Source organism: Cynocephalus volans, chromosome 6 (genome assembly GCF_027409185.1).
Source record: "Cynocephalus volans isolate mCynVol1 chromosome 6, mCynVol1.pri, whole genome shotgun sequence".
Taxonomy (NCBI): domain Eukaryota; kingdom Metazoa; phylum Chordata; class Mammalia; order Dermoptera; family Cynocephalidae; genus Cynocephalus; species Cynocephalus volans.
In genome coordinates this window covers 135410208-135436024 of record NC_084465.1, presented here as the reverse complement: position 1 = coordinate 135436024, position 25817 = coordinate 135410208, and the positions used below count along the sequence as shown (strand labels likewise).

Sequence of the window (25817 nt, the reverse complement as noted above, 5' to 3'; positions counted from 1 at the left end):
CAACTTGGTTTGTAATCAGCTTTTAATGTGGAATAATGCAATATACTATATTTCATTCATCCAGTGCTGACTTTCTAGGTGTACGCTGCAGAAAAAAATAACCATATGTCAAGTTAATATCCTACTGGAGTGATTCTGCCATTTAACTGTCTGACTCTCTCTCACCCTTGAGTTATCTATAAGACAACTCAGTAATTAAGTCATACTTTGTTTTATTTTGGCTCTGGGCCTGGCCTCATGAGAGGTGTTGTTACCGAAACCCCAAAGGTCCGTTTGCTTGCCACTCAGTAGCCAATAATTGAGAGACAAGTGTTAGTGTAAAGAAAGGTAGACTTTAATCAGGAAGCCGGCAGCCTGGGGAAAGGATGGACTCATGTCTCAAAGACCATCTCCACTTTTCCAAGACTTGCCAAAGGGTTTTATAGAAACAGGTGGCGGGGGGCTGAGTCATGGTGACCTAAGCAGGGATGTGCAAGCATAATCAAAAAATTGCAGATAAACATCAAAAAACTTCCCGGTGGGAGCAGATTCATGGTAACCATCCTCCATGAAGTCAAGTCATGGATTCAGTTCCTGTTAACCTCAAAAAGATCTAGTTAGTCACTGGTAAAGAATGGCCATCTGGGTTAATAATTTCTTCTATAATTATTCTATGCACAGTGCGAGCAGCAGTCATTATGTTCTAGCAATTGTGTAGACAAGAGTCATTGTATCCTAATGTCCAGCTGCAAGCTGTGTGGTTTGGGTTACTTGAGTAAGAAAAAAACTTGTAAATTTAGAGTTTAACAAAATGGAGTCACTTCTGTTTAGGCTGTTACAGTGTGACTGCATTAATAGGAAGCCAAAGAAATCTAGGAAGAAAGAATAGACAAGAGCCACTTTTCTACTCTGAAGTCTTCAACCAGAAACTGTATTTCTTTACAACTGGACATTTAACACATCACACAGAATCTGAGATCTTTATCTACAAAAGAAGTCCCATTTTCTAATATGGCTTAAATCAGATATTGTATAGTCTGCACATGCACATACACACACACTTACACTTACACAGGATAGAGAGATGTGTATATTTATATAGGCATATAATCAATTATTCATCTCAACAGAGGAACTCTTTCCACTCTGCCATCTGGTGCTCAGGAAATGAGATGCTATAAAATAGCCAGTCTGGGCTAAAGACCAGTCATTGAGAGTCTACAGTAGATGGTCAGATCCTTCTCTGTGACTTCAGCCATTGTGCCAAACATCACTTTCAACATTTTTTCCATGTAGGCAATATCTACTCATGTAAATTGAGAGCCACTTTTTTCTTCTGTTCAAGTACTGTACACTAGTGAGACATTCTTTACATGGGCCATCTTCAGTAATTAATATAATATTCCATGTTTCAGAGTATCCCACCCCCCACAGATTGTTCTGCCCATTCACAACTGGGAACCAGAAGAGGAGCCCCGCAGAGAAGAGGAAGTTGGACCATTGGTGGAACACATTTATGAGGTAGTCGCTGTCTATGTTAAAGTTGTGTTAAGGGTTTATTCTTGGGCTCTGTACTGATAAACCTTAAATAACATTTTAAAAGACACCAGTCCAAGGTCTGAGCTTTATATACTGCCTAGATTCCTGCTGTTATGCTATCATGTCACACAGGTAGGTGATGGAGTGTCCTATTACGGAACCATAGAAATATCACATGTTATCCAGTGGTGAGAACCATTACATGGTGAGAAACGTTTTATCTTGTTACTGTTGCTGTTTTCAGTGTTCTTTATTTCCTTTCTCTTTAATATTGGACAGCCTAAGCATAAAAATGACTAGCTCCCTAAGCTTTATTTCATTTCTTCCTACATTTTAGATATCCTTAAAACCAACCCATTTCTTTTTTTTTAAATAAAATACAATTTTATTAATATTATTTTTTACATTCTAGGATGTTGGTGAGGAGCATTTGAGAGGGAGGGGGAGAGAGGAAAGGAGAAGGAAATGGGATGGAAGAAAGAAGGAGCAGGGGTGGGACTGAGGCCTGTGGTACCCCCTCATTCCCACAGGGGAGACTTGGGGGCTTCCAGTGGTGGCTTTGTCATTGCCAGGCTGGGTACAGATGTCAGGGGGGGTGTGGCAAAAGCCCTCGCCCCTCACCATCCCAGCCCAGGAACCCAGGGCCCTTCTTGCTGTGGCTTGGTGGTCAGCACTGGGCTGGTTGCCCGTCTCAGGGGGCCATGGCTGAGGCCCTCAGCCCTCCACCACCCTGGCTCAGGAGAGCCCGGGGCGCTTCCTGTGGCAGCTCAGTGGTTGCCACTGGGCTGGCTGAAAAAACCAACCCATTTCTTAAACTGAAGCTCACCAACTAGAAGGTGCCAGACAGAAAATTTATGAATTATTCACTATTTTAGTGAAAAATGCAGATACAGTATATGAGATGGGTGGATGGTAGATAGATAATAATCCTACTTTGTATTCAAATAACCCAAATTAGAAATGAACAACTTGTTCGGAGATTTGAAAGTCCATTGATTAGCAAAACATTTTCCAGAAGCAAATCAGCAACACATGAAAAGGACCTGATGTTCTTTTCCCATTTCAAGTGTCAAATTGTGACTAAGGAAAAGATTTGTTGACACATCACCTAAAACATTAAAATTTCTTACAGTTAGAAACCAACATATAGTAAAGAGTTAGTTTAGTGCTTGTTCATGTTTTTGTTTTTTGTTTTTAATAAAGTCAGTGCTATCACTAGAGGGTAGTTATTCCTGTTCATTTTCAAGAAACCAGGGGTGGAATCTTGGTAAAAACAGTGCTCCAAGGCCTTTGCTGCTTCATGTTCCTTCCTGATTAATGCCTTCTGTTCCTTTCCCACGTAACTCATGCCACGGATCTAATAATTCTGCCGATGACTTTCATCTCAGGCTACAAGGGACATGAATAGCATTCTCTAAGGTTAACAGTAAAGCCGTTTCAAAGCTGATGAGCTGTTTACATATGTGGGGAGAAGCTTCCACTCCTGGGTAGCATCAGCCTGAAAACCTCCGTCATCTGCCCAACCTGTGTTCAGATTCAGAAGCCCTGTTCAAAGCTAGATCAAAGCTCTGCCTTGAGCTCTTCTGATAGCAAAAGGATAACACAGTCCCCAAAGCCACTTGCTTTAAGAACATCACTGAGGGGAAAAAAAAAAAAAGCTGTCAAATAATTTATTAAAGCTCATGTGTGCCAGTTTTCACTCAAGAATGGTGAAACTTTAATGTTTGAAAACATATTCAGACTCAATCACTCTCAGGGCAGCCCTGCTTATAATCTTAGTATAAGTGGGTCCTAAAAGTTTAGGGTAATTACCTGTAGTGCCAAAAACAATCCTCAAATGTTTCTTAACTGCTAATCTCATGTGTTAAAATATACTATATCAATGGATGCTTCTTTGATAATGTGAATTAGATAGGCTACCTAATAAACAAAAACTATACATTGTTTATAGATCATTATAGTTGTCAGACTGCGAGAAAAAGAAAAAGACAGAATGTCCCTGCTAACTTTGAAGTAAATTTTTTAAAATGTAATTTATTTAAATGTACTTAGTGTTTTTGGCAAGCTATTTTGTGTCCTCCAAGTACAGGATTCGTGTGTTAAAAGTGTTCATCTCTTTATGAGATGTGTCTTTTCTTTCTTTGAGATTTGCTGATTAAAACAGAAAGAGCTCAGCTTTGAAATGCACACTTGGAGAGAATAGTGGTCAGCATAGACAGGCTTTGGCACTTGATGGATGGCCATTTATCCAGAGGGTGAAAGAGAGTGTGTCACATGTGGTTGCAATTGATAAGTCAGTAGGTGAGAAAGAAGAGCCAGATTTCAATGTAAAGAAAAAATCACTGATTTTTGAAAACATGTAATTAGATTTTCATTTCTAGTGCTATAATTAAACTAATATAACTTGAAGGTAAACATCACAATTATCAGACATGGTTAATATAGTATTTGCTGAGAAAATCCACTCTTTGAGTTTCACAAATTGAAGGGTCTTCTCTGAACACCAGCACATCATGATTTCTGAGCTTTTCTTGCCCATATAGACTATTTATTCCCTTATTTTCCATAGTCAGGTGAAAAAAACGACATCAAATTAATAATACATGCTTTTTAAAATGGGTGCAGAGTATTTGGAGTTTGATTTTATCTACCCGCTGTGTGCTGTACGATTATATAATCTGTCACTTGCTTGCAGCTGCACAATATTGGACCAAGTACCATCAGTGACACCATTCTGGAGGTGGGCTGGCCATTCTCTGCCCGGGACGAATTTCTTCTCTATATTTTTCATATTCAAACTCTGGGACCTCTGCAGTGTCAAACAAATCCTGATATCAACCCACAGGATATAAAGGTAGGAGTCTGGTCTAACCAGCAGCTTTATTTATTTTGTATGGCAAAGAAAAAATTTAAATGGTGGCTTGTTAAAAAGTGAGGTTATTATAAGAATAAGTTGTTATTCTTCCACTGTCATTGATCAGACCTTTTCGTTTAGTTTTATAATTAAAATATTAACCCTAATTTAAAATATCACTCTAGAAAACTTAGTTTCATTGCTCATGGTGACCTGTCATTTCTGTAGCCATGTTAATATGCACCTTTTATATATGGTTCTGTTAGCGCAACCAAACCAAAATCATAAATAGACATTTCATGTTTTGGAGAATTAGTACAAAATGCTATTTTTAAAGTCTTTTGGTACATTTCCAAAAGACATAAGTATTTTTGCCAAAACAGGCTCTTCCAGCTGTTGCCAATAGCAAGTAGTAAAATGTGATAATTTACCAAAGACCGTTTCGATGCCTGAGAATACTCAGACTGGAATGTTCAGGACTCCCTTCTTTATAGAAGCTTATAGAGAAGCCTAGAGCAGTACTTCTCAAACTCTTAAGTGCAGCCAAATCACCTGGGGGTCTGTAAGATGCAGGGCCGGAGATGCCTCTGTGCTAGTTCCCAAGTCCTGTCCACATTGCTGGTCTGCGAGCCCCACTTTCTTTTAATTTTATTTTGTCGATATACATTGTAGCTGATTATTGCTCCCCATCACCAAAACCTCCCTCCCTTCTCCCTCCCCCCCTCCCCCCCAACAATGTCCTTTCTGTTTGCTTGTTGTATCAACTTCAAATAATTGTGGTTGTTATATCTTCTTCCCCCCTCCCCCGGTATGTGTGTGTGTGTGTGTATGTGTGTGTGTGAATTTATATATTAATTTTTCGCTCCCTCCAATAAGTGAGAACATGTGGTATTTCTCTTTCTGTGCCTGACTTGTTTCACTTAATATAATTCTCTCAAGGTCCATCCATGTTGTTGCAAATGGCAGTATTTCATTCGTTTTTATAGCTGAGTAGTATTCCATTGTGTAGATGTACCACATTTTCCGTATCCACTCATCTGATGATGGGCATTTGGGCTGGTTCCAACTCTTGGCTATTGTAAAGAGTGCTGCGATGAACATTGGGGAACAGGTATACCTTCGACTTGATGATTTCCATTCCTCTGGGTATATTCCCAACAGTGGGATGGCTGGGTCGTATGGTAGATCTATTTGCAATTGTTTAAGGAACCTCCATACCATTTTCCATAGAGGCTGCACCATTTTGCAGCCCCACCAACAATGTATGAGAGTTCCTTTTTCTCCGCAGCCTCGCCAGCATTTATCGTTCATAGTCTTTTGGATTTTAGCCATCCTAACTGGGGTTAGATGGTATCTCAATGTGGTTTTGATTTGCATTTCCCGGATGCTGAGTGATGTTGAGCATTTTTTCATATGTCTGTTGGCCATTTGGATATCTTCCTTAGAGAAATGCCTACTTAGCTCTTTTGCCCATTTTTTAATTGGGTTGCTTGTTTTCTTCTTGTAAAGTTGTTTGAGTTCCTTATATATTCTGGATATTAATCCTTTGTCAGATGTATATTTTGCAAATATTTTCTCCCACTCTGTTGGTTGTCTTTTAACTCTTTTAATTGTTTCTTTTGCTGTGCAGAAGCTTTTTAGTTTGATATAATCCCATTTGTTTATTTTTCCTTTGGTTGCCCGTGCTTTTGGGGTCGTATTCATGAAGTCTGTGCCCAGTCCTATTTCCTGAAGTGTTTCTCCTATGTTTTCTTTAAGAAGTTTTATTGTCTCAGGGTGTATATTTAAATCCTTAATCCATTTTGAGTTGATTTTAGTATACGGTGAGAGGTATGGATCTAGTTTCATTCTCCTGCATATCGATATCCAGTTATCCCAGCACCACTTGCTGAAGAGGCAGTCCCTTCCCCAGTGAATAGGCTTGGTGCCTTTGTCAAAGATCAGATGGAAGTAAGTGTGTGGGTTGATTTCTGGATTCTCTATTCTAATCCATTGGTCAGTGTGTCTGTTTTTATGCCAGTACCATACTGTTTTGGTTATTATAGCTTTGTAGTATAGCTTAAAGTCAGGTAGTGTTATGCCTCCAGCTTTATTTTTTTTGCTGAGCATTGCTTTGGCTATTCGTGGTCTTTTATTGTTCCATATAAATGTCTGAATAGTTTTTTCCATTTCTGAGAAAAATGTCTTTGGAATTTTGATGGGGATTGCATTGAATTTGTATATCACTTTGGGTAGTATGGACATTTTCACTATGTTGATTCTTCCAATCCAAGAGCATGGAATATCTTTCCATCTTCTTGTATCCTCTCTAATTTCTCTCAGCAGTGGTTTGTAGTTCTCATTATAGAGATTTTTCACCTCCTTGGTTAACTCAATTCCTAAGTATTTTATTTTTTTGGTGGCTATTGTAAATGGGCAAGCTTTCTTGATTTCTCCTTCTGCATGTTCACTATTGGAGAAAAGAAATGCTACTGATTTTTGTGTGTTGATTTTGTATCCTGCTACTGTGCTGAAATCATTTATCAATTCCAACAGTTTTTTTGTAGAGGTTTTAGGCTGTTCGATATATAGGATCATGTCATCTGCAAACAGGGACAGTTTGACTTCATCTTTTCCAATCTGGATGCCCTTTATTTCCTTCTCTTCTCTGATTGCTCTGGCTAGTACTTCCAACACTATGTTGAATAGGAGTGGTGAGAGTGGGCATCCTTGTCTAGTGCCTGTTCTTAAAGGAAAAGCTTTCAGCTTTTCCCCATTCAGGATGATATTGGCAGTGGGTTTGTCATATATGGCTTTAATTATGTTGAGATACTTTCCCTCTATACCTAACTTATAGAGGGTCTTTGTCATGAATGAGTGCTGAACTTTATCAAATGCTTTTTCAGCATCTATAGAGATGATCAGATGGTCCTTGTGTTTGAGTTTATTAATATGGTGTATCACATTTATTGATTTGCGTATGTTGAACCAACCTTGCATCCCTGGGATGAATCCCACTTGATCGTGATGAATAATTTTTCGTATGTGTTGCTGTATTCTGTTTGCTAGTATTTTAGTGAGGATTTTTGCATCTATATTCATCAAGGATATCGGCCTGTAGTTTTCTTTTTTGGTTATATCTTTACCTGGTTTTGGTATCAGGATGATGTTTGCTTCATAGAATGAGTTTGGGAGATTTGCGTCCGTTTCAATCTTTTGGAATAGTTTGTAAAGAATCGGTGTCAATTCCTCTTTGAATGTTTGGTAAAATTCTGCTGTGAATCCATCTGGTCCTGGGCTTTTCTTTGTTGGGAGCCTTCTGATAACAGCTTCAATCTCCTTTATTGTTATTGGTCTGTTCAAATTTTCTACGTCGTCACGGTTCAGTTTTGGGAGCTTGTGTGTGTCCAGAAATTTATCCATTTCCTCCAGATTTTCAAATTTGTTGGCGTATAGTTGTTTATAGTAGTCTCGAATGATTCCTTGTATTTCAGATGAATCAGTTGTAATATCGCCTTTTTCATTTCTAATTTTTGTTATTTGAGTCTTCTCTCTTCTTTTTTTTGTTAGCCATGCTAATGGTTTGTCAATTTTATTTATCTTTTCAAAAAACCAACTTTTTGATTCGTTGATCTTTTGAATTGTTTTTTGGTTTTCAATTTCATTCAGTTCTGCTCTGATCTTAATGATTTCTTTCCGTCTGCTAACTTTAGGATTGGATTGTTCTTGTTTTTCTAGTTCTTTAAGGTGAAGTGTTAGGTTGTTCACTTGCCATCTTTCCATTCTTCTGAAGTGAGCATTTAATGCAATAAATTTTCCCCTCAATACTGCTTTTGCAGTATCCCACAGGTTTTGGTATGATGTATCATTGTTTTCATTAGTTTCAATAAACTTTTTGATTTCCTGCTTGATTTCTTCTTGGACCCATATGTCATTAAGTAGAATGCTGTTTAATTTCCATGTGTTTGTATAGTTTCCAGAGGTTTGTTTGTTATTAATTTCTAGTTTTAATCCATTGTGGTCTGAGAAGATACATGGGATAATTCCAATTTTTTTGAATTTATTGAGACTTGATTTGTGACCTAATATGTGATCTATCCTGGAGAATGATCCATGTGCTGATGAGAAGAATGAATATTCTGAGGTTGTTGGGTGGAATGTTCTGTAGATATCTGCCAATTCCAATTGGTCTAGAGTCTTGTTTAGATCTTGTGTTTCTCTACTGATTCTTTGCCTAGATGATCTGTCTAATATTGACAGTGGAGTGTTCAGGTCCCCTGCTATTATGGTATTAGTGTCTATTTCCTTCTTTAGGTCTAATAGAGTTTGTTTTATAAATCTGGCTGCTCCAACATTGGGTGCGTACATATTTATGATTGTTATGTCTTCTTGATGGATCAGTCCTTTTATCATTAAGTATGCGAGCCCCACTTTCATTAACGAGGAGCTCATATCCAGCAAGCTGATCCCCTCCACATTAAAATCCAAATTTGGCTTTAGGTTCCTCCTGGGAAGGAATGAAATAGTTAGCATAAACCCTTGAAAATGTCACATTTGCGTGGAAACAAAACCAAAACCTTGTTGATCACATGTTGTCCTCAAAAGAGAACTTCATTTCAGAACAAGCATTCTCCTCATAGCTACAAGGACACAGTGTCTGTGTTGGAAATGTTGCAAGGGCAGGCAACATGAAACCATCATCCAGGACCCAGGTCTGCCTCTACCCTCGGCCAGTGGCACTGGGTCATTGCCAGGAAAGGCTTTCCTTTTCAACCCAACATGCCTTCTATTCAAAGAGAGGGGGGCGTTGGACAGTAAAGGACTGCTGGGGAACAAGTCACCTTCTTTATGGGGAAGTAATAAATAAGGCCATTGGTATTGTACGAAATTATTTAACATCGTTCCTTCCTGGAATTTTTTTTTTTTCACATTTCCTCTTCCTTTGCTCTTCATTCAGATGATTTTAACATCTTCAAGGACAGTAGCTTATTATGAAATAACTTCTTCAAATGTTAATGTATAACATTTAAGTAATTAAAACTTTTACATATCCTGTTCTGTATCTAATATATACTACGCTTTAGTCATAGATTCTTGGAGCACATGATTATTCAGAAGACTTCTAACTCTCTTTGAGTGTAATGTTCAGTTTATATATGACACTATTTATATATGTTTTTAATATATTATGCAACTTGTTTCATGTGCGTCATGTGGTTGTGAGTTATTTTTTTCCTTGTGGCAAACTACCTGGGCCAGTACTGATAGATAACTTACCTTAAATGTGACAGATTCGTGCAAACTGAGTGGTAAAACATACTGATCATCTGGCATTCCCTGCTACCCAATTGCTCTTTAAAGTATAGACTTTAATTAAAAATCTGTCCGAGGCTGCTAATTTTTAAAATGCCATTTAATTATGCTCACTTTCTAAAACTCTCAATCTGTAGAAATTAAATATAATATTTGATACAATATGAAGTAGTAGTTCCCTAAAATAATTATAACAATTTATGAATTCTTGAAATTTTAAATTCATGGAAAAGTTGAAATGTTCTTACTTGCAGGTTCTCAAAGTACTTTTACCTATATTTAATATATGCCCTAGGGAGTCAAAAAGATTTTTTTACCAATAAATAGATTTTAAAAATTGATAATCAGTGTATTTTATATGAATGGCTTTAAACCATTGAGCGTACTTGAAAATTATGTTGCTCTTGAGAGATTAATAATTTCTTGATGAAGTTGCTATTAACTTACCTGGCAATTTATTTCTTCCTAGAGAATGCAAAGATGAACAGTCTATTCTCTGTCTTAAAGATGAATTGGAAATTAGTGATAAACAAATTATTTCTTAAATGTTATCTTCAACAGAATAGACCTGGGAAATTTTTATTTTTAACATCAATTTTAGATTCTGAAATCAAAGCTAATTGCTGGGGTTTTTTTTAAATTGTAATATATAGATAGTTTTATTTTTAATAAGAAGCAGAGGGAGGGTAGGTTTAGTGAAAAGAACAGGGAGGCAGAAATATATCTGTACAGGCAAGAATTAAATCCCTGTCTTCAATCTGACTTACCCAGCGAGTAGACCAAGGTACAATTCCTTAAAATTTGGTTCTACAGTTTCTTTATAAGGAGAGTGATAGGCAGTAAGTGCCTCTTAAAACATCTGCATTTGTGTTCAGTCCATTTTCAACAAGTTCTTCTACTTTTCTGAGGATTCTCCGGTCCCCACAGAACTAGCCCCCAAAATATCACAGGCCAACTGTGGACCAACCCATCACAGAGGAATTGCCACCCCAGCTTTCTGAAGTTGAGAGATTTGTGCAGTTCCCCCACCACCTTCTCCTCTTCATTTGTTCAGCTGATTCCCTTGCAGTCAAATTCCTTTCCATCATGTTCAGATAGACTTTTTCAGTCAACTTCTCCTTCCTTTGCATATTCTCTTTTCCGTGCACTTACCATTGAAAAGAGCTCTCTCCTTCACTACCTCTTCCCAACCCTCTCACAGATTTCTAAGGAAACTCACTTATGAAAAAGAAACTACCTAGACATCCTTAGAAGCATTTTCTAGGCCACCCACTACAAGTAACCAGTACCACCAGCTCTAAATCCTTTGAAAATTCCCAGATATTCTTTCAAAATCCCTACAAAGTTTTCACATACTTTCTCATTTCCCTCTAATTAAACCTATTTCCACCTAGATATTAGCGCTTAATATAATGAACATAGCACAGTGATTTTTTTCTATTTTTTAAATTACTCATATAGCAACAGTCTTAGGTATTATTATTTTTTATTACAAATACACAGATTTACAGCATCAAAGCCATACTGCGGATTGAGTAGGTTTCTTTGTGGATTGGATTGAGAAATGAACCACTATTTAAAACATCATTTCTAAAAAGAAATGCACTCTGAATGCCAAACATCTAGACGAAAACCTTCTGAAATACAACCCGTCTATAAATTGAATATGAGTTCCAAAGGCAACATAAGCCTCAAAGTCTTCTCACATAAGCCTCAAAGTCCAGTAAAATCTATATGGGTTTCAGTTTTCATAAAAATAACTGGTACAGACTGGTTATCTCCCCAAGTTACTCTAATGTCCCCAAAGATTGAGGAAGGGGACACTGACTGCCTTTGTAAGCCACCCGTGATCATTCTGTAACCTGTGGCTGCTTTCGGAAACAAAAGGCAGACATTCTCACCCACAACCACCACACATGTTGTCCAATCTCAGAGCACCAGCAATTAAATCAAGGTGGGGTGGGCACGACCACACATAGGTACCACTAGAAGTGAGTTTTTATTTAAATACCTGCCTCACATCCAGCTTCACGGGGATTCACTCAACTTGGTTCACTGACATTGTTGAAACATGAGATGATCAGTATAGGTTAAGCATGGGTAGGCTTTGGGGTTGAGGAAAAGCAGAGTGAGCTGCACACCCCTTGTTATATCATCGAGGACACCAGGGCCCAAGGGAAGTCAGCACTGGGGTGTAGCATGCCTTGTGCTCATTCATTCCTGTGTTCACTTTTACCTCCTAATGAAAAGGTTGCTGTTTTTGAGTTTCTCCTCCTCCCGTGATGTCTTGTACTTCATCAAGTTCATTTATGTGTTCTATGAATGTAGGGGCATAAGCAGATGTCCATGAAGATTCTGCCTCCAGCCTCCATGGTCTAGGTCAGAGGTAGAGGATTTTAATGGGGCAATTTTGTCACATTCTACATCTTTCAGAACATTTTGAAACATTCAACTGTCTGCAGCTTTCAGACCAATCCATTACATCTAATTTGTTCCAGATCTTTCTTGGAATAAAATTTTAGAGTTGAGTAAAGTATTTCTCAGCTACATTAAAGGCAGTAAAATTATTATTTCAAACCACCAATTTTCTTATTTTGGTGGGCTCTATCCTGGGGTTTGGAGAGTTCTTCAAACAGGCTCCAATCTTTAGATAAGATGCGGTGGAAAAGTAAACCCTACTAAGGAACCAAAAGTTTCATAAAGAATAAAGGATTTTTTAAGATTGGCAAGATTTTATCATAAACAGCCAAGTGTGAGATGCTGAGGGAAAAGGCTGTGACATGTGAGACTGTACCTGAGAGAGAAAGACAAATGAAATCTCATATGTAACCTTCATTAGGACCACAGTGCAATGTTCTGGGCCTCAGTTCAAGAAAGAAGAACCCTGAAGTAAAAATGATCTGAAAGAGACTGGACGAGGAAGACCATAACAAGAGAGAAAGCCAGTGCTGTTTTTAAAGAACTGTCGGTAGAGCCTTGGAAGGCAGGAGGTTGCCATTTAGAACCAGTCTCTTGAACAAGGCCAGTCCCACAGGAAGTTCAAATTACAACCAGATAGTGCAAACACGGAAAGCAGAAACACACAAATGGTTCATTCGTCAAGGATTAAAGCCCTGCAAATAGTTTTTTGAAATCTGTGGGCCTGCAGACAGTGGCTTGGCTTGGCAAATTTGCATAGTTTTGTCTTATCCTTAAGAGTATTTTCGTCCTTCATAACTGCCTCCGTTTACTGGTTCTCATTAATTCAGAATGCAGGGAGACATTACTTCCTAAACAACAGCTCTCTGTTCTCTCTCTCTCTCTCTCTGTCTGTCTGTCTGTCTCTCTCTCTCTCTCTCTTACACACACACACACACACACACACACACACACACCTCAAAAATCAAGACACAAAATGAAGACCATTTAGTATGTCATTACCATTAACTGCTGATTTCTTTCTGGAATCATTTTGAGGGCCTTGAACACTTGAAGCCATAATTTATTTCAAAGTTAAAGCATTATTCAATGTCTGTTATGTGTCCCTTTAATGCTCAGGCTTCTAGTATAAACTATCCTTCCAGAAAGAAAACTTGCTGCTCATGATTTCAGGTCTGATGATCAGGTGAACAGTACCCAATTTAAATTTTCTTTCTCTTTCATTGTGATGCTTTAGCGACAACTATAGCTCCCTCCTGAATTACTCCTGTCCTTCCTGCTGTGTGCTTTCTCCCTCTTATGCGAATGCTCCTTCTGATGGAGGAATTTATTCACCTTTTACTCTTCACAGTGCCTGTAGATCCAATTCCCAACCAGCAAAGACAGAACATACTGCCCAGCATTCTTTTCTTTTTACCTTGTCTTCTCTTGAGATGATCTTCAGGTTCACATGTGTATTTTTAAATGTGAAAAAACCATGTCCAAAAACTAAGAAAAGATTCAGTATAACCAAAGGAGTAAGTTGATTCTTTTAGTTAGGGTTTGCATGAACTTTTCAGGAATTTTTAAAAAGTAGGATTTTTCTCTTTCCACAGATCCTTAACATTTATGTCTTGAAGAAAATTACATGGTAGACTGGCCCCCTGGGCTTGTCTCTACTTAGATTTAATTATAGACAAAGAGGTACGTGAGAGCAGTCCACAGTGTGCTAGGAATACCTGAAATCCAAAGACAAATTACAAACAAGAAAAAATCGCAGGCATTGCTTTGTTTGGGTTCACAGTGCCTTTCATCTTATTTCACCTAATGCTTTTCTTTCAGTGCTGCATTTCCGGCTGTATTGTACATCACAGCTCTGCAGTATCCCTTTAATCCATAAATTTAAACCTATGCCAGAGTGAAGAGTTTGGTGGAGAGTTATGACAATCGAAAACTCCTTTTTGAGGTCAAATTCTGCATGGCAGCTGGGAAAAGAAACATATTTGCTAACTATTATTTCCTTATTGCAGAAAGAAGCCATTTTTACTCACTGTGAAGAAGATTCTTTAGTGTTTACCACCAGCTTCTCATAGCATTTAACAAACTATTCTCTTAACGGGGTGTCTGACTCACGTGGGTGCTAAATGCCAGCCTCTTTCGCCTCTAATGATTTCAGATTAAGGAAAACCATAGCCAGTGGGTTCATGGCCAATTCTGGAAGAGGCTCTAAAGCCTAGAGAATGGGCTTTAACTGTTGTTTACATTTCTTGGGTAACTTCTTCCTTGCTCTATGTTTTGTTTTGTTTGTTCAATGAATTTCTGGAATGCTATTTGAGAAAACTGGTTCAAAAGCTATTTGAAGACTTTTTGACCCTGGTGTTTAAGAGTGGCATTCCTCTCTTTGTAAAACAGTGCTACCAAAAGAAAGAAATATGTTCTATCAGCTCCCACCTTGTGATGGGCGTATTCTCTAGCTCAGAGTAACTCCTGTGTTTCATTTACAGACCACTTGTAAATATTTGTGAATGATGATATACTGGGCTAAGACGTGTTCTTTATTTGTACACAAGCTACGTCGATGAAACCACATGGGATTTTAAAGAGTTTTCTTCTCTGTGGGCTATTGTTTTACTACTACTGTTACTGCTACTGTTCCTAATAATAATAGGCTGTAACTTGGTAATAATCATTCTCTAATTCTTTCTGGCACCTCTTCTCTAGTTTCTGAAATATAATTGTCAGTGACCTATTAAAAAAAGACGTTTCACATGACAAATCGCAAAGCAAAAACTACACACACCACAGAAGACGTGATGGAAAACACATGAGAGATTAGGATTTCCACAGTTTTCGATTTTCTGTCTAAGGTCAACTTTTTTCTTATGCTGCAAATGCTTTTCTATCAGATGTTCCATCGCTGAGCATCCTTGAGCCACTCTTTGGCTTTTCCTCCTCCCTGTGCCAGGCCTTGCCATTGCCCCAGGGTATTCCCGAATCCATGGAGCTTGACTCATCCAGAGGCTCACGTCACTGCCAGCCTCTTCATCACCCTGGTGCTTTGGCCACTGGTCTTCAACATCACCTTCAGCTACCCTGCGTCTGAGATATCTGACTCAGCATCCTTTTATCTTCCAGTTCCATCTATATTTATAATGCTCTCCCTTCCTCTCCACTGCATCCTTTCTTCCTTTGTATGAATACTTTCTCTGAGGTAGTTGACCTGCTCCACTCTCAAGACTGCCTTTGGTTATACTTCCTTTCCCACCATGCCTGGAATTCACCATGAGCTACTTGAAACACCCTCTTACAAGCCCCCCTAACCTCCCTTGTCTAATATGCTTCCAAGCCCCTGCCCTGAAAATCTCACTTATGCAGAGATCCAAATTTGTCTTCTCTACCCCTCAGCTGATGGTGCCATTACAGCCTGATGGCAGGGAGTGTTCACTGGGCAGCCTGCGTCACAGGGAAGGCTGTTATTCTGATGATCTTTTTTTCCTATTTTCCTTTTTGGCTTTTCCATACCTTCATTGCTCTCCCTGTACCTCCTATCCAGTCTCTTTAACATTGGTAGGTCACCTTAAAACAAGAGACTCTTCAAATGATCTGTTTCCCCATCACAACACCCCTCCACCCACACACCTTCTCATCCTCTCTCCCATCCTCAGTTCCTTTCCAGCAGTTTCAGAAGAAGGGGAGTTCTTCCTCTAGCTCCAAGTTTAACTTTGCTACATCAGGTGTCCCCGTTTCCTGCATCTTCAACCTCTTCCTTTCTACTAGTCTTTTCCTTGCTTAAATTTCCTCCATCTTCAAAACAAACAGGAATCAAGATAACCTGGGTCTGCATCCTCTCTAAGAATAAACCCCTTTCCCTTCCATTTAGAGCCAAGCTATTCTTGCTATTCCTGCTTTCTTATTACTCTTACACTTACTCTTCTTATAATTGTAAGTTTTTTAATTTTCATATTAAAAATGCTTAAAGTTCATCATAAGAATATATCAGGTAATACATAAAACATAAAGAAGAAAATTTAAAGTCTCTAGTGGTGTTATTACCTATTGACTGTTATGTTTTCTGTTTATTTATGTATTAATTTTTTTTTCTACTTCACTCATGAACATTTCACTGTATATTGCCATTAGGTAATTTATTAGTCTGTTTCTGTTGCTTATAACAAAATACATGGAACTGGGTAATTTGCAAGAAAATGAAATTTATTGCTTACAGTTTTGGAGGCTGGGAAGTCCAAAGTCCAGGGAACACATCTGGTGAGGGTCTTCCCTGGCAGTAACGCAGGGGTCTCACATGGCAGAAGATGGTGGAGCAGAGAGAGAGAGGGACTGTCATGTGCTCTCCTTATAAAGCCCTCAGAACCACACCCCGACCATCCTTATTAATCCATTCGCTGTGGCACAGTCCTACAACCTAATCACCTCTTCAAGTCCCCACCTTTCAACTACCATAATAGGATTTCCCACTCTCTTAACAGTCACAGTGGGGGCCAAGTTTCTAACACATAAAATTTGGGGAACACAATTCAAGCTTAAATGAGTTTGGGGGGGAGGGTCATTCAATCCACAGCAGATAAGGATACTTTTTAAAAACCCATAATACCATTATCATACCTAGAAAGAAATTAGCAGAACTTTTCTAATGTCATCAAATCTTTACCACTGTGACACTTTGATGCTGACCCTACAGATTTTTTCTATTTATAGGTATACAGTGTAAGTATACCTCCAATTTTATTAAAAACTACAGTCTTACTATATGCTGTTGTATAACCTGTCTTCTCCCTTTACTATTATCTATATCTTCCCAGATTCTAATGTAGCTCAACGTCATCATTTTAAAACGCTGTCCGGTAGTCTTTTGTAGAAACATAACTTATTTAATCAGTAACCTAGATATTCGTATAGAGTTTTAGGTTACTATCTTTTTTATAGATTATGAACGGTGTTGCTGTGAACATCAATGTTTCGTTTTGGTGCTTCATTTGGGGGTCAAGGTCCACCTCATCTCAAGGCCATTGGGAATTACTTTAAAATGGGAACAATAGAAGGATTTAATTTCATACCTTTTCAAATAATTATTCGTTTGTTGAAACCCATTGACTCCTTAGCGACTGCAGCTTGATTTCTGCCTGTTCCAATCTCCTGCTCAGGAAAGGGTATCCGTAACTTTTTAATGGACAAATCCAATAAATATTTTTGGTCCTCAACCTCTTTACCTGTCTGTGGGATTTGGCATTCTTAGTCACTCCCTTATTTTTGCCATTTTCTTTTCCTTGGGCTTCTATAAAACCACACCTTCCTGGATTGCCTCTTACGTCTGATTTCCTTCCTGGATCATCTTCCTCTCTCTGTGCTCAGGTGTTTCCTGGGAGGTTATGTGTGACTCTGTGCTTCTCACTTACGTTTTCTCACTGGGAAACTCAGACCAGTTAGCAGGCAGTTGTGGTGCAGCTGGGGAGGCCCTGAGGGGCACCAGGGCCAGGATGTGGAGCATCCAGTGGGGGCTGAGGGACTCAGCCTGGTGCAGGTCAGGAGTGGAGAGCAGTTCTGCACACTGGAGGGCTGGATTTGAGGGCTTTGGGTATGAGACCAGACTGGAGAAGCCAGCAACGGCCACATGTAGAGATACTACGGAGTCTGGATTCTATCTTTCTGTTTGTCCCTTAGATTTTCTAGGTCCTCATGCATACTAAGCAGTATCATTTCATATTTTGCAGTGCATTCTACATCTACAATGAGGAACTTTTTTTTTTTTCATTCCATAGAAATGAGCTTCCTATTATTGCTTCTGTGACTACAAAGAGAAACTGTGTAAAAGAAGATGTAATGCTCAGGGGTGGGAATGGGGGGGCCCAGCAAATTAGGTTTCTACATTCAGTTGGTCTGGAATAAAGAATGTTCAAAGGATGTTGCATGTGATTTATTGGAACTCTCGGAATTCAGCCATCAGAAGTACCCAGCATGGAGCCTGAGATAAAATTGTCAGTTCTAGAACACTTGCAAAATAAACTTGTGGCTGAAAATGAACTCCATGACAGCACAATATGCATTTAGCATGCTTTGGAAAAGTCATTTTCATTAGGGCACAGGGTTCTCTCCTGAAGGAGCACTTCTCACAAGCACAGGACTGTAGGGCCAGCCTGGCACATCGGGGTGTTTCCCATGGTCGCCATCTCATTCTTCTGCCATCTCAGGATCCACTTCCCCACACAGAACATTCCTCAGTTTACCCAGCCCCACTATCTAATGAGAGGAAATTAATGAGAGACTAATAACTTATGCCTGAAAAGTCACCTCCATGTTTTCTATCCTTATGGGGAAGCTACTTCTGCTTAAAAGCTTATCCCTGTAAGATAAACTTCCCAGGAGTGCATTGCCCAGGCTTCATGAATTTCTGTCATTGGACAGTGGAGAGGTTTGTACTTTGTCAGCACAGGTCATGTCGCTGTTGAACATGCTGCTGTTAAGTCACAACACACCTGAATTCTCATGTGAATCCTATTCAGTTGATGGGGGAAAAATGCCTGGAGTTCAAGGTGAATGAGAAGGTAACAGCTGTTAATGCGATTGCATGTGACATCTCCTGCCTTCTGTTTACAGCCAGCCGCCTCCCCAGAGGCCACCCCTGAGCTGAGCGCCTTTTTGCGAAACTCTACCATTCCACACCTTGTCAGGAAGAGGGACGTGCCTGGGGTCGAGCTCCACAGACAAAGTCCTGCAAAGATACTGGTGAGTTACCTGGGTGTGCACAATGCTGAGGAGAAAGACTGGATCGGACAGAATTCCCAAATACAGATGGTTTTAACTTCGGTATTGTTTTTGGTTCCCTGCGAGGCTCAGATATGCCTAACATTTTTTGGCAGTACATATTGTGAGAAATGGGAGTGACTTTTCAGGGAGGACTAAGCATTTGCAATATAACCTTTTCATTTTTCTAAACCTGCCACGGAGACCACTTTAGACAAATCATGATGAAAACATCACATGTGTCCTTTCATCCATTTCAAGAACATAAATGGTCAGCTGGTAGCCTGTTCAAGGACACTGAGCTGGTGAGAGTCTGAAGTGCCCAACCAACGGGCCCTCGGGTGTTGCACCTGTCCTGGAGTCTCAGAGTCCTCTGTTCATCTGGAAAAGGCAGGAATGGTGTGTTCAGCTTTCCTGGGCCAAAACCTCTGTAAAGTCTTAGCACTGGGGTCTGTGGTAGTTCTAGCCTGAGCTTAGTCAGCACTTTGAAAAACTGTAGACAGCATTCATGAGTCAGCATTTTTAATTCAATTCTCCCACTCATCCCAATGCCACAGCCCCTAGAGCTTTATTTCATCACATGAATAATGCTCTTCCCCAACCATGTGGCAAGGGCACAGCACAAGCATCAGATTCAATCCATGTGTGTTCTATAGTCCTTCTCCATAAAGAGTAGGAAGCTATAAGCACATTTTCCAGCTATGCAGAAGTAATCAGAGATCACCTCAAAACCCTCTTCAAAAGCAAGCAAACACCCAGGGGCTTGGGGCAGGGACAGGTCGGGAACCACACTGTGTCCCAGTGCCCAGGATGGGGCAGGGGCTGGGCGCGTACTTCGTGCCCCACAGCTACAGTGCACATGCTCAATCCAAAACACGGTGCTTTGTGGTGATGCTCAACCAAAAGCCAAAACCACAAGCCAAGTGTTGTCTATACAAAGAGGCAGGGGAAAGGGAGAGCCTTGTGGCAGGAGGCCTTGAGCACAAGGGGAAAATAAGGAAGAGGAGGCGAATGCAGAAACAGAGAAGACCCTGAGCCAAGGAGGGCGCTATAGTTATTTCTACAGGGACAACGGTCATTGTCCTGGCCAGGCTGAGAGCTACTAAACACCCAAACCCATGCCATGCCCCTCTCCAGACTGTGTTCAGCCCAGACGTTTAGACTTGTTCCTGGGCTGGTCCAGGTGCCACACTGCTCTGGCCCATGGGAGCATTCATTCCCCTTTCTCCATCTGTCTGCCCAGGGTTGGGTTTAGGGTTAGGGTTAGGGTTAGGGTTAGGGTCCACCATATTGAAAGCCCCTGAGGGTGGTTAACACATTTGGTTTGCTCGGTATTGTTTCTCTAGTTCCAAAGGTAGTGCCTGGCTCATTTGTTGAACAAATGTGTGGATGACACAGGGAATAAACTCATCACAGTCACTGCTGTTAGTTAGCTTTGGAGTCACCTTCCAAAATGCCCTTGGCACACCATCGTACCTGTCCTTAATCTTCCTCCCTGGCCCTAAATGCTCTTAATCCCCAACCCAATTCTAAGCAAATGATACATTGCAAGCAGTTTAAAAGACAGTGTTGGTAGTGACTAAATTCCAAATCTAATGACTACTATGGCAAGGTACAAGTATGCTTTGGGGAATCGCTCCAACCAGTTACAAAACTGAAATAATTCAAGGTAGCTGTCACCGAAGGAAGCAAGTCTATGCAGGAGTAATCGAGTCCCTGATTTTATGATTTTAGCATTTGTGTGACTAGAAAGGAGTAATAATAAGCTTAATTTACAAAATTGAAAAATTGGAGGTTGTGGAAGGATTTGTAAATGATATAATGTAGAGTAACGGTGTGAGTGGATGTTAACAGTCATTTGCCCTCTCAACTATAGTGGAAAATGCACTGTGTATAAATAGCATCCCACTCTCTCAGCTGAACTAGTGGAATCAGCTGTGTGTGTGTGAATGCGTGTGCTGGGGAGGGCAGAGGCATGAGATCATTTGCCTCCTGCCAGAGAGTTACTAACAGGGAAGAGTAGTTCATTCTTTCTTGTAATCCATAGAAGTGGGGAATACAGTCCCAAGACCCAGAAGAACACCCAGTCCCCACAGGCCCTGCCTCTCTCCTTGAGTTCTGAGCCCACAGCTGTTCATCCAGGGGGTCCCTGTCTGAGTTTTCAGAAGATACAAAGAAGGCACATGAGTTTGGGGAAGACAAACAGGATGGTAAGCAGGGAACAGAAGTCCTCAGTTGACTTCCTTTCCATTCCTGCACTCCTGTATTGACCTTGAATTAGCTATTTTTAAAAAAACAAAAGCATAGCAAAGTATTAAAAAAAAATAACTCTGATAATCCAAATCATTTATTTCAATCCAATAAAGTAGCATAATGCCATATTGAATTAATCATAGTCCTGAAAATCCTGAACCTGTTTTCCATCACATGAATAAACTTTTAGTAGTATTAATAAAGAGTCATCAAAAGAGAGGATATCAGGCGGAAATAGATGCAAATCCTAGGACTGTGTCTCATTGATACAAAAGTTTTCAGGAGCCAGAGTTTCAGTTTGGGATGATGAAGAAGCTTTGGAGTTAGATGGCAGTGACGGTCACAGGACATTGTGAGTGTACTTAATGGCGCTGAACTGTACACTTAAAAGTGATCAAAATGGTTTTTAAAGTAGTGCATCCTAAGCATTCTTTGATATTCATTTATTTCATTATGACAGTAAAAAAAGTTTCAGACATGAAAATGGACAGAAAATTACAACAAGCAAGTCTAACTGAACAAATCAGTTAAACTTAAGCCAAGCAAGAAGCATTTATTGTAGTAGAAGTACCTGAAATTTCGTGACAAAAAGCTATGATGATTGGAAGATCATGATTCAAGTACCTGTAAATTTTTATGATACCATAATATTTAAAAAATATATGAGTAGGAAATTTATATGCTATTTCTTTGAGGGTGAATTATTGTCATTTAAAAAAAAAAAACTTCTAGCAGGAACAATAGAACAGAAACAATAACTGTCATCTATAGAATTCTACTGTGCATTACCAATTAGTAGGAAAAGCCCTCTGGAAAACCAATGTCCGAACCTCCGCAGAAATAAAAATTTGAAAAATCAAGATTCAAATATGTTATTCAATTTCCATTTCAGTGTATGTCTCCTGAGGCAGTGGAGATCAATTACTAAAATTATTTTGAAAATTATATGCATTTTTGTTGCAAGGTCAAATTTTTTTCCTTCTATTTTTTCTCATTAATTCTTTTTTTTTTTAACCAGACTACCATCACTGGGGATCATTAAATATTTCTGGTGTAAGGTCATTTTTAACCTCTGAGTATCACTGAAACTTATTTACTCACAGATGAGGGCCAGCATAAGCCTTGATTTCCATATCTGATTTTGTTAATTCATGCACTATTCTCTTTCTCTCTTATTGGTTCAAAAACTGCAAATCATAGGCCTCCACATGTCCTCAAGTCAAAACAATTCTGCAGAGAGACTGATTATGCAAAGTTTATTCTAAAATCAAAAGCTAAATAAGACCTCCTACAGTTTTTGTTTAGTTAAAAACAACTTACTGAATCACGTTTCTGATTAGGAATTTGAAAGTGCAAAATGCCAACATCCTGTATTGGGATCATAATTTCCAATTTGCATAGGAAAAATTTGTCTGTATAACACTGAAATGTAATGTCTCCTCTGCCTAAGAATATCCTTGCTTCCTTGACTTGCACCCCTGCTGTTTTTGTAGCTATCATTTCCATCTCGTCCTCTGCAAACTTTCCCATCTTCCCGTTCACTACTCAGCTTACAGCAACCTTCTTTTTTAACTCCTCTTCAGCTTTGACACTATTAGCCATGTCCTGAAACCACTGTATCTCTTGAATTCCCCCACAAACATTCTCTGCTGTTTCTCCTTCGACCTTTTGACTGTCCCCATCTCAGAATTCTTCATGGACTTCTCTTGTGCCTATCCTTCAATCCTCCTTCAATCCCCTGCACCTCGGGATTCCATCCTTGTCCTCTTTTCTTTCCCACTGATTTTGCTGTCTTGGGGAACTTTCTTTCATGACCATAACTCCAGTCACTTCTACATGCCTCCTGCCATCTTAGTCCTCTCTTACTGCCTTCAAGACTTGGAGGGTCCATCTGGATGTCTGATAGCCACCCCAGTCCCAACATGTCCAAAATTCTTATCCCCATGATCCCAAATGTAATTCTTCTCTGGAATTCCCAGTCTCAGTAACAGCAGCACCCATTCACCCAGTTCCAATGCAACGAGCTCCCCCCACTTCTCCAACTCCTCATCCCAACTTCCAGTTGTCACCAAGTGTCTGTTCTACTTCCTAAACTTCTCTAAAATTCATCTTCCTCTCTTTGTCCCCTCTGCCTCAGTTTAGGGCCTCGGCATTTCTCCTGTGGGCTCCCGCAACAAGCTCTTATCATCCTCTCATCTTCCACTCTCCTGCTCCTTTCTTTCCTCACATACCACCTGCCCCCTCAAATACAAACCTGACCGAGGCTTCACAAGCTCCCCAGTGCCTTCTACATGGAATCTCAACCCCTTGGCGCACATACACACACACAAATCTAAAGTCTTCACCACCTAGACTTTCTCTCTTTCCTATCTTATTTCTATCTGTCTATCTCACCCCTATATACTCTTTCCTGAGCATACCCGGGTCTTGTTCCAGAGAACCGTGTGCCAGTCATCCCATCCAGCTACATAACTCTTCCTCATTCTTCAGGATTCATTCCAAGCATCACCTTTTCTAGAATCCTCCAAGAGAGCTAGCTAACTCCTAGGAAGTTAACAATCTAGGGAATTGACAACAGCTAACTTGGACTCCCCTCCTGCCTCCAGAGGGTGGGATTAGTGGTACACAACATGTCGATCACGGAGCATAAGTAAACATGAGAGTCCTCACTAGTGCCACAAACTGCAGGGCTTCGAGAATTCCTGTTCCTGCTGTAGGCTCCTCAGTGCCCACTCTAGTAGTACACAGGCTGACAGCCACCTGTATTTGGAAATGTCATGTAGAAATCTAGATTTACTGGAATTTATGAGATATACATTACTGACCACTTTATATTTAGAGAATTCTAAGGTTCTTTAAAAAGCTTCTCATGGTAATATGTTCCTCAGGTTATTGTGTGGTTTATCAATTTCATTAAGGTGAAATGCCTCAGTCAACAAATCATAAAATCCAATAAACCAATTTTTATTGAGCACCAATAGGCCAGTGCCTAGTGCTTGAGACATGATGAATGTATGAGCATAGCCCACAAGACAAATTTAAATCAGGGAAGGAGTACAATTAGGGATGTATCGTTCTGTGCATGGCTCACAGACAATGGGTTGTAATGCATTCATTTATTTCCATGCTGGGATCCAATCGAAAATACAATTTGATAGACAGAATGTCATCATCATGAATACCTTCCACAAACATGCATTTCGTAATTAAAGGTTGCCCATTGTACATTGGGCAGCTCTAGAAATTGATTTTAAAATAGCCTAATGGTTTTCGGAGGGCCTGCTTTACAGCCAGGAGGTAGTTTAGACAGAGAGCAGAATGTTATGGGACAAATGCTTGTCAGTGGGTCAGTAATATGTATCTTTAGGATAATATCCTCAGGGGCTTCCTCTGTGACCCCTTCCAGACTTGCTCAATCCAGCATCGGGATTGGGAATATCTATAAGAAATGTCTTGCCCAGTGCTGAGAAAATAAACAGAACAATTCAGTTGTTGCTGCAGAGAGATTGTTTTAAGATCCTTAGAAAAGAGCTTAAATTTTATGTTGTATTTTGTGTACCATTTTATTTCTCCATTACCCCTAAATTTGATGCATCATTCCCACTAAACTGTACTTTCTTGGTTGTTCCAAAGTATTGTTCTTTATTTAAATTAATAATTTATGGATAAGGTGATGAATGCTGAGGAAATAAAATGTCAATAAACTGACTTCGGTGTTGATTCTCTACCACAATTTAGACACTTATGCGCCCCTACTGCTGTTTTTTTTTTTGCAGAATTGTACAAATATCGAGTGTTTACAAATCTCCTGTGCAGTGGGACGACTAGGAGGAGGAGAAAGTGCTGTCCTGAAAGTGAGATCACGATTGTGGGCCCAGACCTTCCTCCAGGTAATAAAAAACACGAGCACCTGCACACCACTCACAGGGAACCTCTTCTCAAAAGCTGAGCAGGAAAGCTTTTTAAAAGGATTTAAAATTTTTTTTTAAAAAAATGTTTTTTATTTAAATGTGTTTAATTTAGATTTTTTAATTTTTAAATTTGTATATCTTTAAATTTTAGATTTTTTAATTTTAAAAATTTCTTCATTTTTTAAAATTTGTATGTTTAAAAGTTTTAAGGTTATAAGTTTAAAATATTCTAAAGGAAATTTCTGTGAAGTAGTTAAGCCAAGATCAATTAGTCATCTTTCCCAGCAGGTGAAGACAACTTAAAGGTCCTGAATCCCTACAATCTTCAGACACTAACTTAGATTCACACAAGTGTATTGAGCTCACTGCTATATGCCCAGTGCCAGGCACAGAGTAGTTCCTCAGGAACATGTTAGTCAATAAAAGGACAGTGAGTACAAGAACACAATTCAAGCCATATGTCCAGAAAAGTAAAAATAGAAGTCAATTTGGAAGGGAAAGAGGAGATTTTTCTAGAAAGTTCCTTTTGTCAGGTGGCCCTGCAGTGTGGGCTTCAACCAGGACAGCATGCCAGCAAAGTTTCAGATGCCCAGGGTTTGTAGATGGCTCACTGCTTTGCTTTATCTGTATGGCGGCACCTCCCACTGCCAAGGGTAATTTCACCAGTTGTGTGCATTTTAAAAATTTAAAGCCTCTTTTATACTAAGAAAATAAAATTTTCCTTTTGGAAAGATCTATTTATTTGAATGACCTTCGTTATGAAGGTCATTTATTTGACTGACTTCGTTATGACCTTATTGTTTATAGAGGATTAAAAAAAGATATCCATCCTA

At 39.4% G+C, this 25817-nt stretch overlaps 1 protein-coding gene across 2 annotated transcripts in view; it reads left to right on the top strand.

The window, feature by feature from the left end:
- Positions 1–25817, top strand: part of ITGA8 (integrin subunit alpha 8) — a 179570-nt gene that overhangs the window by 131601 nt on the left and 22152 nt on the right. For both annotated transcript variants that reach the window (XM_063100573.1, XM_063100572.1), the window contains 4 exons: positions 1395–1500; positions 4214–4372; positions 18674–18802; positions 24850–24963. In XM_063100573.1, the coding sequence (XP_062956643.1) occupies positions 1395–1500; positions 4214–4372; positions 18674–18802; positions 24850–24963 (508 nt within the window). The remainder of the gene's footprint in view (positions 1–1394; positions 1501–4213; positions 4373–18673; positions 18803–24849; positions 24964–25817) is intronic.